At 43.4% G+C, this 20,331-nt stretch overlaps 1 protein-coding gene across 1 annotated transcript; it reads right to left on the bottom strand.

Moving 5' to 3' along the window:
* Positions 1 to 843: 843 nt before the first annotated feature.
* LOC133453432 (E3 ubiquitin/ISG15 ligase TRIM25-like) lies at positions 844 to 19,739 on the bottom strand. Its single transcript, XM_061733097.1, has 10 exons — positions 19,635 to 19,739; positions 18,127 to 18,732; positions 8,544 to 8,639; positions 8,196 to 8,429; positions 7,947 to 8,115; positions 7,567 to 7,632; positions 5,623 to 5,811; positions 3,812 to 3,847; positions 2,212 to 2,247; positions 844 to 1,525 (listed from the first exon to the last, which is right to left on the bottom strand). The coding sequence occupies exons 2-10, from the start codon at positions 18,721 to 18,723 to the stop codon at positions 1,383 to 1,385; spliced, it is 1,566 nt and encodes a 521-aa protein (XP_061589081.1). The 5' UTR covers positions 18,724 to 18,732; positions 19,635 to 19,739; the 3' UTR covers positions 844 to 1,382.
* Positions 19,740 to 20,331: the final 592 nt, after the last annotated feature.

Raw genomic sequence — 20,331 nt, 5'->3', positions numbered from 1 at the left:
TGTTTGTTTGGATTCAAGGCTGCCAGTCAGTCCCGCGCGTAATCATGTGAAATATATAAATCATGGCATCAAAAATCCACAAAGACCAGAACTAAAAGATGTGGTTATATTTATACAGTATGTGTTGGGGTTGGACTCGGAGAGGCACAACCCTGAAGGCCCAGAGGAAGTCGTTTAGATTGGGGCTGGGCCGTGAATAAAAGTGAAAAAAGGGAAGACGGTTAAAAGTCATGGAACAGAGAAGAAAAACTGGAAACTACTACTACTTGAGATACAGTACGATATTGCAATATCCAAATTTTGCGATATATTGCGTTGTTATACATAGTTCACTGAAAACTGTAAAAGTCATTATGCATCTTAATACCTGAGTTGCACGTACATCAGATTATAGTGGTAATTCATGGGACAAACTGAGTCAAAACAATGTAATTCACATTATCCATGCCATTTTATTGTAACTATACAAGCTAAAGTTTGCATGTTTTTCATATTATTTACATAATATGAAATTAACGTTAATATTATTTAAGCCCATGGATACAATAAAGTCATACTGGAAAATGGGAAGACGGTTAAAACTCAGGGAACAGAGAAGAAAAACTGGAAACTACTCCAAACATTCAGAACACAAAAAAATAAACTCATGCACAGAGAATTTCACCTTAAGTCCAGCGGCAGCAGACTCTCCGAGAAGCAGGAGGGGAAAGATCCAGAAATACTTCCTGAAGATGCTCTCAGTGATGAACTGCTGAGTGAGAGTCTCAGGCAGCAGAAACGAGGAAGAAGATGAGGAGGAAGCATCATGTGGTGGACATATGGTGTTGAGAAAACAACACAAACTAGACACAAAATCCATTTTAATTCCAATTTGTGAGACAGGAAGATGGGAAACATCCAGGAAAAAGAAATACAAGGATCCAAGCAAACACTGGAGCTGGAGAGGAGGTTCAAGGCTTTACATTTCTGCACCTGCTAAAGTCCTTCCCTCATGCTAACAACCAGGACTCTGACAAAACAGACAACATTCAAGGTTCAATCTACTGATTTCTTAACTGAAGAATGACACTTGAAAATGACAAATCTGAGCCTGTTTTTCTTATTTTTTATTAACAAGTGTTAGGTCTGCTTGAAAAGAAGAAAAGTTGGAAAATGTAGATTTACATCCGACCTCATAATGGAACAAAATAAAACATCTAAACATATCAACGAACAGGTGTGTATTTATGAGTAATCCGTATGAGTAGATCCTTTAAGCAAACAGTTTAAGCGGTGGAATCACCTGTCAAGCAGGATTATCCATCATGTGATACTTTAATGATACCTAATTCCTTTTTGTATCAGGTGTGCTGACGCAAATACAAATACAAATACCGCCGCTCCTATTTGTTTTTTTTAGGGTGTGGGTGGTGGCCAGCGGGTTTGTGTGAGGGCGGGTGACTCTTGGGTTTATCTTTCTTGGTGGAATCAGATCCTGGTGCGTGTGGCTTGTGTCCTGGAGTACCGGCTCCCTTTCTGTCTTGCTCTGAAAGGAAACAGAGAGGTTGTCATTTGTAGAGATACAAGCAGCTGCACCAGGTCCGAGTAATCGGAAAGATGCTCAAGTTACTTTGGAAGACGTGGTTACAGCAGAATCAACAAGCCCCTCAGAGTTACACACTTGGTCATTTACGTCTTTGTGGAGCTTTTGCAGCAACCTATCAAATATCGACCAATCAGAAGAAGGGGCGGGGCTAATTTGCACCAATTATGGTCAAGGACTCAAAACCGAGCCCAATGACACCACCCACGACACCACCCACGACTCCATCCATCCATCCATCCATCCATCCATCCATCCATCCATCCATCCATCCATCCATCCATCCATCCATCCATCCTGTACAGGTCTCCAGTCAATCATAGGTGAAAGATTATCCACAAGTGTAAAACCTTCAAGACAGTTGCCAGTCTTCACATTTGTGAGCGTTCTAGTAATTTTATCATAACATCAACACAAACAATACAAAGAGAAATTGCAGAAAAAAGTTAGCCGTCATTTTAAAGCATTACATTTGATGAACTCATCACATCAAACACCCTTTTCTTTTTTTTTTTTTTTTTACAAAACTGTACATTAAACGCTCCAAGACTGAGTGCAGGAATAGTGTTCACAACCAACAAGCAAAATAGCAATTTCATTTCGATATGCAAGAACGTTATTTGACATACTGTGGAAGGGTTGGTGGCCACCGTCACTCTTCTTGTCTGAAGACAAAACAGGAACATAATTAGAAACATGAAATATGGTGCAGGCAGACGTCAACTATCAAATGTATAGCAAACTGCTGCAATCAGTTCTTATATACAGAGGTGGGTAGTAACAAGCTACATTTACTCCGTTACATTTACTTGAGTAAGTTTTGGGAAATTTTGTACTTTTAGGAGTTTTGAATCACTATACTTTTTACTTTTACTTGAGTAGATTTGTGAAAAAGAAACTGTTCCTCTTACTCCGCTACATTAGGCTACGTTGAGCTGTTACTTTTCTTTTATCCCTTTTATCCACGTACGCGTCAATCTCATGACATCACTGGGTGATTCTTTGGGAAAAATGTTTGTTTTTAGATGTTTTGTCACATTTACACAGACTCAAACACACACAGAGTTTCTATGAGTGCATGGGCTTGTTCTAGTTCTGCCTGGTTAAAAAAGAAAAGTACAAAGGCTTGAAAGTTTGTGCTACTTGTGCTTAATTAATTTTTTTATTCTGTTATTATTTTATTTTATTATTTATTAAAGTACTTGAATTTACTTTAAGATTATTTTAATTTTAGCTATTTTTTATTTTTTATTAATTTTAATTTATTTTATTGATTTAATTTGCCTGAAGATGATTATTTTGTACTTTTGTCTGTTTGATTGGTTGTGTTAAAAAAATTAATCAGACGTTACTCAGCAGTTACTCAGTACTTGAGTAGTTTTTTCACCAAGTACTTTTTTACTTTTACTCGAGTAATTATTTGGATGACTACTTTTTACTTCTACTTGAGTCATATTATTCTGAAGTAACAGTACTTTTACTTGAGTACAATTTTTGGCTACTCTACCCACCTCTGCTTATACTGTATATGAGAAATGATTAGTATAATCTGGCAGGTCTGTTTTTAATGGTCCAGGAACGAATTGTCTGTTTCATTGTTGACAAAATATAATACGGGTCAGCTTTCAGACTGCAAAGACTGAGCAAATAGAAAAGGAAAATCAAATACAAGAGTAAATATTAACAAAGTACGAGAAATGTTTGGTTTCATCATAACACCAAGATCTGCTTGCAATTGCCACCTGACAGTGAAAACTGAGGTCACAGGAGCGAGTCTCCAATAGACAGAAGCGCTTCATTATTATTTTCCAAACACAAATTTGTCTGCAACGTTAAAATTGTTGTAAAATGTTATGCATAAGGCTGGCATAAGTGCTTTCAGGATAGATCACCGAAGAGCAGTGAGTAAAGCCCTGAGAACTGAATCATTGCTGCAAAACAAGAAAGTGGACTAGATTCTTTCTTGCACTATTTCTTATTTTTGGCTTCGATGATTTATTCTTTTTTATTAAATAATAATTGTGCTGTATTATGTAACATGTTGTAAAACTGAGGTTGTATTTGCCTAATTTTAAATACTCTTTTGAATTTATGCAGAGAAACGTGCAACCTTAGAACTGAAGTACTTCCTTTTTCACACAACTGCCCCAGAGGCAGAAATACTGAGCACAGCCATTAACAAGCAATAACAGTTCAATATGCAAAACAATACAAGGGAATATCACATACTGTGGAAAGGTTGATGGCCACCATCACTCTTCTTATCTGAGAATAAAACAGAAATGCATAATTAAAGATATAAAAGGCAGTTGTTGGCTTCCGACATTTATCAGGTGCATTTTTGACAGCAGTGTCCTCAACACAGGCGACTGTAAATCCAGTACAACATTTTACAATACCATGAATACAACAATGTCCGACCTGGACAGACTAATTTGTGTCTTCATATCAAACATTCCCTTGAAAATAAGCTGTTGTTATCAATACTTACATTGCAATAATACTGTAATTTTAATCTGGAATAAGCATTTCATGATGATTCAGAAATTAATTTTGTGCTTCACTCTCAAAACTAAAAAAACTCATCCAATCAAATCAAATCAAACTTTATTTATATAGCGCTTTTCATACATTTATAAAATGCAACACAAACTGCTTTTCATAAAGAATTTAAACAATCATAAAACTTAAAGATCATATAAAGGTCATATTTCTACAAGGCTTGCCAACAGACATATGACTTATAGTTCAGCAAGTTATCATCAATAGGATCCACAGCCAGTGTAAGCTTCTTTGTTTAAACCATTTTTATTTTCCAAAACTCTGAACATAATTACGGTAAGAACTTTAATTCTTTGTTACAACATGGCAGGATTGTGAAGCGAAATTATTTCCTTTTTAATCTCAACAAATTGCTTTATCGCCTCATCATCCAGGGTTTATTCAGGGAAAAAGTGTATGAAAAGCAAAGCTCAGTCAAACTGAGCCTGACTGAACAGAAATAACTGCAGCGACGTGGACTCTGTACTGACTGCATTATATCATGACTAACGCGGTTATGTTTGAATAACTCATGATTGCCTCCAGTGAGTCGGCCTCAGCTGACCAGACGTTTACAAAGTCCAAATGTTTTCAAAGAAATATCATTGTATGGTGTCAACAGTGGGAGAGGGAGTGTTGTACAACAAATGGAGTGCTGGTTCAGTTATTACAGTTATTAATATTATTTTTACGATAGTTATTGATAATTAATAATTAAGATGACTTATCAAAATCAACTAAAAAAATGAATCAATCAAAACGGGGCACCACCTGACTTTATCATGAAATAATAACTAAACAGCAAAATCAGTCTCAAAGTATTCTCAATGGCGATCTCCAAACAGCTACATTTGTGGTTAATTTCCGCTAAGCTGAGCTTGCAACTTCTCCAAGGTCTTTTCCATCCCGCCAATGAGTTTGAAATCTACCTGGCAGGTAGCCTGCGATTCTGTTTGAGAATCGCATCGCAGTTTGTGATTTTGTTCACACAGCGTCTGAGTTTGAGTGTTGATAGCGCGACATATTCATGACACACGAGCCAGGCAGCCTGGAAATGGCCAGAAAAGCTGCCGACGTTTTCCAAATTTGTCGATATGTTAGGTAACCGCCGATGGTTCTGCACGGTAAGCGGTTTGATGGTTCAATCATGGCGGAAAATCATCCCTCACTTCTTCCTCGTTGGATTCATGGTTCATTAATTAATTAAACTAAATGTATGACTGTGGCAGGGTGGAGGAGCTGCAGCCACTCAGGTTGATTGGGGCACAGGTCAACCCCAATCAACCTCTCCACCCTGCCAGCCTTGATAAGGCATGGCTGCACAGCAGAAAGGGTCTCGTCTGCTGTGAAGGAGCTGAAGCACGTGTGTCTTGGGTGTGTCTGGAGAAAATAAAGAGGTTTTGCACTGAAACCTGTGTCCTCTGTCCTGTCGGTCGGCCCCCGCAGCACTCGCCGTGCTACAATGACATTTAAGCGGTTCCAGGTTTTCTGTTACTTACGCGCTTTCTCTCCGGTGAAAAATGGACGACCCCCGGAAAAGCCATGGGACTGGCCCCGAGGAAACTGCGGGTGGTACGATGGCTGTGACTGGATGTAGAAGGGTACGTGAACCGGCTGGTAGATGGGCTGAATGATTGGAGGAGCAGGACTTTTGGACCTGGCTTGGCGTGTCTGGTCTGCGGCAGATGCTGAAAAAGAACCTGTGAAATTAGTATGTTTTATCACAAAGTAAAGACTCATGTTACATGAAACATCTCAGTTTCCAAACCATACACACATGCTGTGATGTGAAGACCCACAAACCGAACCTCCTTTTCTTACTAAACTGTGGAATCATGTAGAAAGATTAGTACCATAACATCAAATCCTACATTTTTTTCTGTAAAATCAAACAACAAACTCACACAAACAAACAAGCAAAAAACCATTTGAGACAGCAGCCAATCGTCTCAGGACCGGACTTCTCTGCGAATTTACACCAAATACAACGCGCGTAATGCTCAGAGAAATCCAAGGAAAACAGAAAGAACAGGTACATCTTAGAACCTGCAGGCTTCACTGGGTATTTTAAATGCTGAAGATCATAGCATCACAATAAGAAGGACAAGTTTTCCAAGAGAAAGCAACTTTTATCAAAAAAGAACATACAAGCACAACTGAGGTTTGCAGACCTGCATCTAAAAACAAACAAGCCTTATGGAATAATTTACTGTCTACAAGCAAGACCAAAGTGGTGTTGTTTTCACCTTAATGACTGGTGCCATGTTTGGTGAGAACCACGCAACATTCTTACTGTCAAGTGGAGAGGTGATGACTGAAGCATCCTGCAATTCCTGACTGATCCATGAACTCTGAGCAAAGTGTGAGGCCAGCTGTATGACAGCTAAACTTTGGTCAAAATCATCTCATGGAACAGGACAACGATCTAAAGCACCCCAGCAAACCTCCATCGGGCAGGCTGAATGGATGAACAAATGAAGTCCAGCCCAAATGAAATGACCCAAAACATTTCAGCTGGCTGAGGTTTGTGCAAAGTTGTTCATATGCAAACAGTCACAAACCTCCATAAACTCAAGTGATGTGGTAAAGAGGACTGGGCCAAAATTCCTGCACAATTATGTGAGACTCATAAAGTCATACAGGAAATGACTGATTAGAGTGATCACTGCCAAAGATTGACGTGCAAGCTGATGAATCATGGGGATACTGCAGGTCATAATGCTCAATTCGCTTTTTTTTTTTTGTGGTTCACGTCAATATTTGAAATGCGCTCATATCAGTCTTCGTTGTGAACAGGCTTCTGTTTTGAAGTGACCCGCATGTGTAGAAAAATTAAGTGACATTGAACACAGTAGGTCAGGCGTAAGGATGTAAACAAAGATGCAGCAGCAGTGAGCGTCAATGATTTCTTTTTGAAGTTCCTGTGCTGTGGAAGTGGACAAAGAAACCAGAAGAAAGGAAGCGATGGCTTCAACATCTGAACGGAGACGTGTGTGGATGAAGGATCAGAGCCAGGAGTTACCTGACAGTTCAGACTGAAGTTGCATGAGAAAACATTAGATATGTATCCGATTAGTACCACATATGAAAAGTGACCCAAGTCTGATGTGAAAAATACAAACAAAAACAAACGATTTTGGTGTCATTTGAGCTGTTCAGACAGCCAGTAGATAATCCGATATGGGCAAAAAGAAAAGGATTGAGGTTGCCCATGTATTTTTCTTTTCTTTCTGATTCATTTTTGTTAAATAAAAATGGCACAGTGGCAAAAAAAAAAAAAAAAAATCCATGTTGTAATTTCTCTGTGGTCTTTGACCCAGTATGACCTTATGATTTTCATGTTTTTACACAAAAAAGGATGCTTGTATCATATGCATGGCCAGATGTAATCAGATTACAGATGAGCCTGGTACTGTTTTGGGGTATTTATTAGATGTACGTACAGGATTCTGGCTGGGATGCAGCACCTTCAGTTGATGCAGTAGATGAGGAAAAGCCTTCTTTTTCACCTTTAAAAAGAAAGCGTTGCATTACATAATATACTTTTCCTCCTATAAATCACCCTTGCACATGAACTGAGGTGTGCAAAACAATGCTGACGATGATTGGACACTTTATATACTCAATAAATGAAACAGTTGTCCCACCACTAAACGACATCTGTGTAAAAGTAATCAGTATTTCACAAAACCTGAACTTGCCGGATGTAAGAATGCAAAAGTTAAGTTTTATAACAAAATTAAACTTATTTTTATCTTTATTGCACTTTTATTATACCAATATAAATGTAAACTCTACCACTAAAATGTGCGTACACATTTACCTGACTGAAGTAATGGTAATCTGGCCTCAAAGGGCTGAGCCAGGATCTCCTGCAGATTCTCTTTCAGGGTTGCAGAGAAGCTCTGTGTCGCCATCACCTTTCTGGAGTCCAGGTGGACTCGAGGTGCGTGAGGCTCGAACTTAACGACCTTTGGCAATTCCACTGAAGCCTGGGCGGAGGAAGGGAAAGAAAATGTTTTTACTCCACATCCCCCCACCCCATCTCCACCCACGTTAGTGCTCATCCCACCTGCAGAAACGCCGGGCTTTGGGACTGACTCAGCAGACTGGTGACGTCCTCTCTGGCCTTTTTCATCCTCTCGCTGTTCTCAGTGAATCTCTTCATGAAGTCCCGAAGTTTCATCTGACCGACCTCCAGCTCGCAGTCCACCTCGTGTTGAGCCGCATGTTCATCCTGAGCCAACATGTCTCTCATCTGCTGATACACAGCGGCCAGTGCTGTCTTCTTTTTGTTAGCTGCGTCCTGTGGAGGGATGGATTCATGGGCATATGGAACATTAAACCACTCTCAAGGGAATACGTTCTTAATATGGTTCCTAGAAATGATGAGAGGTGACGTGTGATTGCAGAAAAGTACCTTGAGTTTGCTCTGCATGTCATTCATTTGGAAGAGAACATCATCAGTCCTCTCAATCTTCCCTTCGAGTAAACCCAACTTCTCTATAAAGTCATTCTGCAGACACAGACACCAGACAAAAAAATCAATTTTTCAATTCTAAATCGATTCTCATATCAATTCCTAAAAATCGATTTGTATGTCTAAAGATCGATTTTTTTTTTTGTTATTACATTTTCGCCCGGTGAACTTTAATCCCAGTAGTCACGTCATTAAATTCAAGCCTGCGCGTGGTGTGAAACTGGCAAACATTGAACATGGCGTCGAAGGGTAGGGGTAGCGATAAGAAAGTGCCAGTTTTGAAAACTCCTGAAAGCCTTAAATCACTTATCTGGTGCCATTTCGGTTTCAAAAAACAACGGCGAGAAAGGTAAGCTGGACAAAAGCAAAGCAATTTGCAAGGCATGCGTAATGGAAATTAAGTATTGCAGTAATACAAGAAATCTCAGGAACCATTTGTTGCGGCATCACGACATCTCCTGGCCGAGCCGAAACTCACACAAACGTTACATCTACCAGCCAATTCTACATGTTCTGTCAAAATAACCGAGGCGATTGGTGGGTTAATTTTCTAAAGATATGCACCCGTATTCTGTGGTTGAGAACGAGGGCTTCAGGCAGCTAATGAGACTAAGAGAACCAAACTATGTCATGATGTCTCGAAAACGTCTGTCTGAAGAGGTAAGTTAATTCTGACCAAGTACCAATCGGTCAAAGACAATGTGAAAAATAAGCCTCAGTCATCTGAAAGAGTGGGCATTACAGGTGACACCTGGACATCCGTGGCTACAGAATCTTACATAAGTGTGACGACACACTACATAGATGAGGAGTGGAACCTCATCTCATACGAACTTCAGACTACAGAAGTTGAAACTGACCATCGTTCTGCTCGTCACGCAGAAATGTTGACGGTGGCAATAACAGAATGCATCCTCAAAGAAAAACAAAATCTACTGCACTTGAAAGCTCACAATTGATGTTGTGACCCGGTGGAACAGTGCACTGGAAATGCTAGGACGCTTTCTGGAGCAGCAACTGCAATATCTGCTGCTCTGCTCTCACCCATGCATGTCCTGCTGCTGACGGAAATGACCAGCCTCCCAGAAGACTCAAAAGTTGCCAAAGACCTCAAGGATGAGATCAAGAAAAACCTGAGCACAAGGTAGGCCTGTGCTGTGTTGTGAGAGGAATTAAAGGAAACATAATTAAATAAAAATATTATTTGTTTGTCTATTTTTTTAACCAGGCTACTTATGATGGTATAAATTGATTTAAATATATGAAATTTAAACTTCCGATATGTGAACCAGAGGGCCAAGCTGCATGTTGCCTCAGCTGTTGATCCGCGCTTCAAAGCCCTGCCGGTCCTGAGTGAGGAGGAGCGAGAGAGAACACCTTTTCCAGACTGAATCAGTGGCTGTGATGGAGGAAGAAGCATGTAATGTAAGTAAAAATAAGAAGCCCTGTGGAAAAATCCAAGTCAATCTCTCTCTCACACGCACACACACCATAGTCACCAGCACATCTTCATGAGCAACACACACACACCTCTGTATACAATACACATGCTCTCTACTTTCTCAAACAGCAAAATAATGCTAATGATGAAGCTGATGGAATGGATGGAGAGGGGAAGAAGGGGAGAAGGAGATGGACTATCTTCTTTTGGCTCACATGGCAAAGCGATATCTGTGTCCCTGGGACCTGTGTCGCATTTTGAGAGGGTTTTTTCAACTGCAGGTGATATCATCACTGCAAAAAGCATGCCAGGGCATGTCAATCAGTTACTTTTCCTGCAAAAGAATCTTTCCATTCCCAAGTGAGGTGACAGAGTCTGTCTTAGGTGAAGTTAAACTTAACAGTTTATTTTTGTTTACAGTTTAATAGGCGCATATAAACGCCTTTCTATTTTGTAAATATTTTCTATTTATAGTTAAAGTTTTCAAATTTTAAGTTTACATGTTTGCACTTTAAACCCAGTAACCAGCATTGTTTACATCGTCACTGAGTGATTTTTTTCACGTTAAACTTAAAATAAAATTGCATTTGTATTCAACAATAACAGCTTTTGGGTGAATTTTTAATGTCATATTTTCTACCAGGTTAGTGTCCTAGCCGCAGTGCACTGCTGCAGATACAGACACCTCTGGCCTCCTCTGTTTGCTGCCCTGGATCTGTTTGGTAATTCTGCTCCACAATGTTTCTGAAAGCAGTTCTATCAGCATTCTGGGAGGTGATTGGTCCTTACAGCATCATAAGCTGCTAATACTTGCTGTTGAATCTCAATATAATACGAGTGTTCAGTCATATAATTCAGGTAACAGCTCAAAATACATTTTTAATAACACTAACCCAAATTGATATCAGATCGAATCAAGTCGTGATAATCGATTCTGAATGGAATCAATTTGACATTTGAATCCATCCCCAGCCCTAGTAACTACAGAAAATGTAAATTACTGTGTCCAAAGCCTCCTTCTCTGGAACCAAACGTATTTGTGGAATTTAGTGGGAAAACAGTAGACCACATTGTCCCGAAGACTTCCCTCTGGACATTTCCCAACCAGAAGCCGTGGGTGGGCAGATCTACCTGCGATGCCCTAGCGATGCCCCAGCAGCAGCAGCAGCAGCAGCAGCAGCAGCAGCAGCAGCAGCAGCAGATGCAGCAGCAGCAGCAGCAGCAGCAGCAGCAGCAGCAGCAGATGCAGCAGCAGCAGCAGCAGCAGCAGCAGCAGCAGCAGATGCAGCAGCAGCAGCAGCAGCAGCAGCAGCAGCAGCAGCAGCAGCAGCAGATGCAGCAGCAGCAGCAGCAGCAGCAGCAGCAGCAGCAGCAGCAGCAGCAGCAGCAGCAGATGCAGCAGCAGCAGCAGCAGCAGCAGCAGATGCAGCAGCAGCAGTCTAACCCCAAAGGAATGTGGCAGGGACTAAAGACTGTGATGGACTACACAGCACCCACATCCCAGCTGGGCACTGACACCGACCAACTCAACTGCTTACTACCATCTTCAACCTCTCCCTTTCAGAGTGTATTATCCCCAAGAAAGCCCAGCCCACCACCGTGAACGACTACTGCCAGGTAGCCCTCATCTGGTGAGGAAGTGTTTTGAGCAGCCGGTTAAAAACTTCATCACCTCCTCCCTCCCTGCTCTCCTGGGTTCCCTGCAGTTCACCCATCGTCCCTTCACCACAGTCAACGCTGTTGTGAAGAAGGCCCATTCTAATCACCACAGACTGCACCCATCCTGCCTTTCATCTGTTTGACCTGCACCCTCAGACAGACACTACAGGTCAATCAAAACAAGGACAAATACTCAGGAATAGTTTCTTCCCTCAGTCAGTCACCACATTGAACACACACATACACTGAAAAATATAAATCTAAGCACATCTAAATATAACATATTTAAATATTTAAATCTGTGATATTAACAATTAAAAATGAAGTTTGTTGCATTACATGAATACATCTAGTTTTGAACTTAATCTGCATTTGTTCAAAAAACAAGACATTGTGCATTTTTCTCCTGTTGTGCGTCGCCCATGTGAAATCTGGACTTATAAATGTATGAATATTTTGTGATTTTGAGGACCTGTAAAACCAGACTTTGCCCCTTCTTCCTGAAGTCCTGCGACCCCCTGCTGCTAACTCCTGGTTATCTCGGCCTGGGTCGAGATAGTCCGTTTACGACCCCACTGCATGGCCGGAGATCAAAACAAGGACCCAGCAGGGTTTCTGCCAGGGAAAACAGACTTCCTTGGGGTTTTATGACACCTAAGCAGGGGTCGGGAAGCAGCGGAGCCCTAAAACCAGGCCTCTTTGGACAGACACAAAACCTACCAGCAACCCCCCCAGCCTGGAACTGGCTTTAATGTGCCTCATAAAATGGCGACCGTGCCATGAACCACAATCCCAGCATGCCTTGCGGGATGGGGCGGCGCCTGAAAGCGCGCGCATCCAATCGCAATGAGGCACCGATGACGTCACTGCAGCGCGCGTAGGATCAAAACCCCTGCCGCTGCTTCTTTTTCGCTCTTCCGATCAACCTCTCTTCCTGAGCAGCAGGACCAAAGGATCCCATCTCCCTTCTCTCCCCCCGGCTGGGGGGAGGCGGAAGGCCCGCAACGGACCGGGCCTGCGGAGCTCCGGCTCCCATTGACTCTCTTCTCAACTACATCTCGTCCTGGAACAGCTGGATCTTCTTGGCTCTGGGCCAAAGATCTTTCCTCTCTCTCCCCCCGGGCTGGGGGGAGGCAGGAGGCCCGCACCGGACCGGGCCCTGCGGGGTCCGGCCGTTGAAGCCGCGGTCCCCCGGGAGGCTCCGATTTCTCACTAAACTCTGTTCCTCTTTAAGTTCACAGATCCAAGCTTCCGACGCCCACGCGCTCCCGGCAACCAGATCGGGACACAGCTGCGATTGAGTTCTCTGACTGAACCCCCCCTCCCCGCTCCGAGCCCCTGTCTGCGAACCGGCGCAGGGATCGGGGACGGACGGCCGGCGTCTCGCCCGGCGTGAGCTCTCCCGGGGCCCGGACGGCCGCGCGTCGGCGACCGGCGCAGAGAGGGAAGCACGGCAAGGAGAGACCGGTCCCCCCGCCGCGCCTAGGAATGCGTGTGAGCCTCCGTTTGGTCCGGAACCACGGCCCGGCACGAGGCGGCCCCGCCGCTGTCTAATCCGTTTCAGGGGAAGGGACGGGACGCGATAGCCTGACTGCGAAACCCCAGCAGGACCGCGAACCCGACAAACCCGCAGGCACCCGATTCCGGATCCCAGAGGAGACGTGAGCCCGCGTAGCAGTGATCAGTAGGATTTAAGAGTGTTCAGAACTGTGTGTGAGATTGTGAGACCTGGGTGTATGAGTTTAACTGGGAGTGTTACAGAGCTAAATCTGTGTTCAGAGCTGAGATTACACCACCATCATTATAAGGACTGTTTTCATTAATTTGTAGTCACTACTTTCTGCTAGTCATTCATGTTTTAAAGCGCTGTTTTCTGCAGTTGATCACGGTTTAACACCGGGATCACCATCCGTGCTAATTACACGTGGCCCAGAGGGCGCGTCCATCTTTAAAAGACCACAGGAACCCTGTTTGAACTGTAGATGTTCTGTATCTTCGTTATTATTGCTTGATTTCTTTTCGTTTTCATTCCATGCATTTAACGTTTATGTTTCATTTTATTGATTGTTGTTTTTCTTGTTAGTTAATGGTTTTATAATAATGTCGTGTGCCATCAGATTTATTCGGGTACTTATTTACATCTCTTTTGATACCCGTATGTAAATAAACTCTGATTGATTTCTTTATGAGTGGTTGTGTTATTTCATGCAAGATTTGGTCACAAATTGATTTGTTTAAGCAGAGCCTAGTGTTCGGATATCACGCCTTCACTGTTATTCTGTAAGATTTGCTGTTCTGCAGGATAATTCAAATCATAATGAGACTGATTTTCTGCTGTTAGTTATCGAATCCCACCGGAAGTAAGGCCCCGGCGGTGGTGCCCCTACGAGAATTATCATTTTTGATAATACAATTTGATAAATAGTCAACTTTATTAATTATTAATAATTCTTTAATAGAATTATCACTAGCCTTGATAACTGGACAGCCAAGCTACCTATGAGTTGCACAACACTCCTTAACAAGCAGTATTTATGTAATCCCAGGCAATCATTTTATTTACACACAAACAAGCAATGATCTTGTTGGGCTGAGACCTGACACCTCCCGGAATAACAGCAAGCGCAGCGTTCCTTTTTTTCACTTCTTTTTTCACATCGGCTGTGAGATGGGCGCATAGAGTCACAGATCAACAGCGATGGTGATGCGTGGAAAAAACCACCTGGTCATTCTCATGGTGGCCTCAACTACATCGCACATTTTGAAAAAAATATAAGACGTTTATATACGCCTTATGGTCGGGAAAATACGGTATACTGTGATACAGAGTCTATTTTATTTTGTACTATTTTATTTTATACTTATTCTACTTTTTTACACTCATTTTTGAAGGAAAACACCACTCCGTGCTGCTTTAATTTTGTTGTATGCGTCGTAAAATGACAATAAAAAGTCTGAAGTCTGTTTTCTCTTTTCCTGCTATGCCCAGCTGGCCCTTGTGAGCCTGGTCCTGCTCAAGGTTTCTTCCCTCCTAAACGGGAGTTTTTCCTTGCCATTGTTTGGTTTAAAGTTTTTCTCACTAGGGGAGTTTTTACCTGCCATTGTTTATGTTATGTTCATGTATTAATTGTTCGGGGGTCATGTTCTGGATCTCTGGAAAGCGCCTAGAGACAACTTCTGTTGTAATAGATGTTATATAAATAAAATTGAATTGAATTGAAAATTGAATTGAACTGGTCACTGGAATCACAAATCTCCCTCATCCTGTCGTCTACTCCTGATGAACTGCCTTCCCATTACAATCTGCTTGACACGCTAGCCCCTTAAAAATGTGGCCAGTCACTTTAACCTAATCAGCACCCTGTTCTACATCTGAACTTCACCAGCTCAGAGCCAAATGTTCTCAACTGGAACGTCTCTACAATAAAACTGGTCTCACAATGACGTGTTTATGAATCACATTGTTTTCAATAAGGACTCTCTCTCCACTGCAAATCCAGTTACTCTGCAGGTTTGATCAGTCTCCGTCATGGTAATTCACAAGCATTTTTTTCCCTGATAACAAATCATTGTGTCCACCTGACTATCTCCCTGCCCATCTTTACTCAAGCAATATTTTCCAGAACTGGCATTTATTTTTATTGCTATGCAGATGACACCCATTTCTATCTGTCCATTCACTTCCTCCCACTTCCCTCTATGATTGCCTACAGGAAATCAGATCCTGGTTCCCTCAAAACTTTCTCAAACTCAACAGTGATAAAACTAAGGTCCTACTCATTGGCACTAAATCCACTCCCTCCTGATGTGTTCCCATCAGCTTCCCAGGCAACATAGCTGCATGACCTACGAGGAAAAAGAGGCCACTCTTAAAACCACTCTTCAGAAACCTAAGGGTCACAATGCTTTGCCCATTGTTGTAACGGTGTATGGTAGGAATTAGGGGTAATGCCCCCTGGTGTTCAATGCACAGAAATACAGTTCTTTATGGATGGGTTGGCTCAGTGCTAATGCTAAAGATACTAACTTTGGTAACACCAATCTAATTGTTACCATAGAAGAGCCTTCAATTTCACTACATGGTTAAATAACTTAAAAAGTCAGTTTTTCAAAAACACGCTAGTTATTTGAGCTTTGCTTGCTGGCACTGGATGCTAGTTCTGTGCATGTGTTCAGGAATGAAGGGAAGAATCGGCGCACAGACGCAACTGGACACAAACATGTCTCACAGCTTTGTACAACACACTTCTGAGGTAGGCTAAACCAATGTGAAACTGGGGGAAGATAAGGTTTGGGAAGCTACTGAATTCCTCACAGTATACTGCGTTGTACGATATTAAGAAAACCTGTGATATGCAAAATCATAGCTGAAAATTGCAATTATGAAATGACTTGCAATATATAAACAAATTTGTGGAGTCTCTGTCTTTATGCTTTGCAGCTAAAATTGGCCCAACTTTTCACTTTCACCTTTCACTTATCCGTTCCCGGGTCACGGGGGCAGCAGTCTCAATAGAGATGCCCAGACTTCCTTCACCCCAGACACTTCCTCCAGCTCTTCCGAGGGGAGTCCGAGGCGTTCCCAGGCCAGCCGAGAGACATAGTCTCTCCAGCGTGTCCTGGGTCTTCCCTGGGGTCTCCTCCCGGAGGGACATGCCTGGAACACCTCCCTAGGGAGGAGGGACATGCCTGGAACACCTCCCTAGGGAGGCGTCCAGGAAGCATCCGGTACAGATGCCCAAGCCACCTCAGCTGACTCCTCTCAATGTGAAGGAGCAGCGGCTCGACTCCGAGTTCCTCCCGGGTGACCGAACTCCTCACCCTATCTCTAAGGGAGCGTCCAGCCACCCTGCGGAGGAAACTCATCTCGGCCGCTTGTATCCGCGATCTTGTCCTTTCAGTCACTACCCAAAGTTCATGACCATAGGTGAGGGTAGGGGCGTAGATTGACCGGTAAATCGAGAGCTTCGCCTTTCGACTCAGCTCCTTCTTCATCACGACGGTCAGGTACATCGACCGCATAACTGCGGACGCTGCACCGATCCGTCTGTCAAACTCCCGCTCCATCATTCCCTCACTCGTGAACAAGACCCCGAGATACTTGAACTCCTCCACCTGAGGCAGGACTTCTCCACCCACCCGGAGAAGGCGCGCCACCCTTTCCCGGTGGAGAACCATGGCCTCGGTCTTGGAGGTGCTGATTCTCATCCCTGCCGCGTCGCACTCGGCCGCAAACCGCCCCAGCACATGCTGAAGGTCCCGGCCCGATGAAGCCAACAGGACAACATCATCTGCAAAAAGCAGAGATGAAATCCTGTGGTTCCCAAACCGGATCCCCTCCGGCCCCTGGCTGCGCCTAGAAATCCTGTCCATAAAAATTATGAACAGGACCGGTGACAAAGGGCAGCCCTGCTGAAGTCCAACATGCACCGGGAACAAGTCTGATCTACTGCCGGCAATGTGAACCAGACTCCTGCTCCGATCATATAGAGACCGGACAGCCCTTAGTAGAGGGCCCCGGACTCCATACTCACTCAGCACCCCCCACAGAATGGCACGAGGGACACGGTCAAATGCCTTCTCCAGATCCACAAAGCACATGTAGACTGGTTGGGCAAATTCCCATGAACCCTCGAGCACCCTGCGGAGGGTGTAGAGCTGGTCCAGTGTTCCACGACCGGGACGAAAACCGCATTGTTCCTTCTGAATCCGAGGTTCAACTATCGGCCGTATTCTCCTCTCCAGTACCCTGGCGTAGACTTTCCCCGGGAGGCTGAGAAGTGTGATCCCCCTATAGTTGGAACACACTCTCCGGTCCCCCTTTTTAAAAAGAGGGACCACCACCCCGGTTTGCCACTCCAGCTGTACTGTCCCCTTCCTCCATGCAATGTCGCAGAGGCGTGTCAACCAAGACAGCCCTACGACATCCAGAGACTTGAGGTACTCAGGGCGAAGCTCATCCACCCCCGGTGCCACCGAGGAGCTTATGAACCACCTCAGTGACCTCGGCTTGGGTGATGGATGAGCACGCCCCAGAGTCCCCACCGTCTGCTTCCTCAATGGAAGGCATGTCAGTCGGGTTGAGGAGATCATCGAAGTATTCCTTCCACCGTCCGATGATGTCCCCAGTCGAGGTCAACAGCTCCCCACCCACACCGTAAACGGTAGAGTACTGCTTCCCCCTTCTGAGGCACCGAACGGTCCTCCAGAATTTCCTCGAGGCCGACCGAAAGTCTTCTTTCATGGCCTCACCGAACTCCTCCCAGACCAGAGTTTTTGCCTCCAGGACCGCCCGAGCCGCGGCTTGCTTGGCCTACCGGTACCTATCTACTGCGTCAGGAGTCCCACAGGTGTTCTTAATTATTTGTATGATTTTTTTCTAAAGACTGAATGAGGTGAAAGTCGTGTGGTGTGAACACTCGCCTCTTTCACGCTCCTCTGCTCCTCCGGGGAGGTGAAGGAGCATCCTTTGTGGACCTGCTGGAGGCAGAGGCTGCAGATCAGGCGGTCGTGTTGGGTGCAGAAGTGCTCCATCAGCTTGTGGTGGTCGGAGCAGACATGCTGCGACAGATCTCCCACAGGGTCGCTCAGCTGGTGGACCCGGAAGATGGGGTTGTCCCGGTGCGGCCGCAGGTGCTGCTCGCAGAAAGAGGCCATGCAGGTGAGGCAGGTCTGCGCCGCCTCCGCCTCCATGCAGGTGTCGCAGCGGATGACATCCTTCTCCCGGGGCTGGGTCTCCTCCAGAAGCGGACTGCTGTCCCTCTGGATGGTCCTCAAGCCCAGGGTCTCCACCACGGTGCTGAGGACCGTGTTTTTCTTCAGCTCCGGCTTGATGTCGAAGGGGGTCCTGCACTGGGGGCAGGTGTTGGAATCCCTCCAGGTGGCCAGCAGGCAGTCCTGGCAGAAGTTGTGTCCGCAGGGGATGGTGACCGGACAGTCGAAGGTACTGAGACAGATGCTGCAGGTCAGCTCATCCTCCAGACTCATCAGGGACAAGCCCGTCTCGTCCACGTCAGCCATCACAAGAAGCTAGAACAAGGCAAGGCAAATTTATTTATAAAGCACATTTCACATGATGAGCATGGACTCAATGTGCTCAAATACATAAACAACAAACAAACAAAATGACAGGTTTACAATATCAGAAACAGACAAAAGTATGTCAAGAGAAAAGAACAATAACAACAATAATTCCATTTTAACAAAATTGCGATCACCCAGCCAACCATGTAGAGTTTACTCAAACGCCTGAGCAAAAAAGGTAAGTTTTTAGTCTGCTTACTTACAGTACTTATTGTGTCAAAATCAAAAGTATAAACAGGCCATTTGTAATTTTAGGATGAATAACACCAGAATCCCAAAAGTCACCGGAAGGTATAAAGGTCTGGATAGAAGTCAGAGATTCTGTAACTCTGTAATGTCAACCGTATTGGAGATGAGTTTCATATTTTGTTCGAATGTAAAAATGTAAATATAATGAATCTCAGACAAAAATATCTACCAAAGTATTATACAAACCGACCATCTATGTTTAAATTGATTTTGTTACTACAATCTAATAAGTTAAATGTTATTTATAAATTAAGTGCCTTGTTGAAGAATGTCCTTCCTCTGTTCAAATTATATTTATTTTGCCAAATTGAGTATTTTAGTTGATGTACAGCCTGCCACTTGCTATAAATGTACAATCGTTTGTATACTTGTGCTCCAAATATGTGATCATGGTCGTGAGTTAAATGAATAAATCCAGTTCTCTGGATGAGAACTGCAGGCTGAGGGGAGAAACGAAACTTATCCGTGTGCGGGGCTGCTATGAAATAATTCACGCTCCCAGGCCAAATAGAGCTGGAGCAGAAAAGATTCACCTACGATTAATGTTTTCTGATCAAGCCAAGACATACGGAAATCGACCGCATCATCCTTTTACTTACTGCGTTTTATGTCAGGAAGTCCCGCAAAGGGAGGAAAGCGACAGGAAACCGCAGAAAAGGTCCGGGACCGGGATCAGGGAAACAGAGCAGTGGGTAATGTTTTGTTCACCGATCTCACGGAAACACGGACGTCCACACGTCACTACACGTGACAAAGTCTCTTTTCCGTCAATCTTGTGTTTCCTGATCACTTTGTAACAAAATGTTGCAATAGCAGTATATCAAGAATATATATTTAAAAAAAAATGCAAATATATATTAAAAATAGAGTAGGCTATAAAAGTTAAGTGATCCAGTGTCTTTAAGATAACTGAGAGAAAACAAAAAGTATTATTATATTGGAAAATATTATCCTTTATTTCTCCCTCAATGGGGAAAGTCACTTTGTGCAGCAGCAGTTACACTCAACACACGCATGCAGGAGAGGGTAAAAAAGTAATAATTATGAAATATAAACAGTAGGCTATACAGGACTGTCTCAGAAAATTAGAATATTGTGTTAAAGTTCTTTATTTTCTGTAATGCAATTAAAAAATCACAAATGTCATACATTCTGGATTCATTACAAATCAACTGAAATATTGCAAGCCTTTTATTATTTTAATATTGCTGATTATGGCTTACAGTTTAAGATTAAGATTCTCAGAATATTCTAATTTTTTGAGATAGGATATTTGAGTTTTCTTAAGCTGTAAAC

The sequence above is a fragment of the Cololabis saira genome, chromosome 1 (genome assembly GCF_033807715.1).
Source record: "Cololabis saira isolate AMF1-May2022 chromosome 1, fColSai1.1, whole genome shotgun sequence".
In the NCBI taxonomy this organism is placed as follows: Eukaryota; Metazoa; Chordata; class Actinopteri; order Beloniformes; family Belonidae; genus Cololabis; species Cololabis saira.
The sequence above is the reverse complement of the archived record's forward strand: the minus strand, read 5'-3'. Positions and strand labels throughout refer to the sequence as shown.

Bases quoted from the DNA above. Each gene is read 5' to 3' on its own strand.
- LOC133453432 (XM_061733097.1), bottom strand. From the start codon at position 18,723: ATGGCTGACGTGGACGAGACGGGCTTGTCCCTGATGAGTCTGGAGGAT. The intron at 8,116-8,195 runs GTGGGATGAGCA...TCCTCCGCCCAG, and splicing joins AAAGCCCGGCGTTTCTGCAG to GCTTCAGTGGAATTGCCAAA. The intron at 3,848-5,622 runs GTAAGTAACAGA...TTTTATTCTCAG, and splicing joins TTTCACCGGAGAGAAAGCGC to ATAAGAAGAGTGATGGTGGC.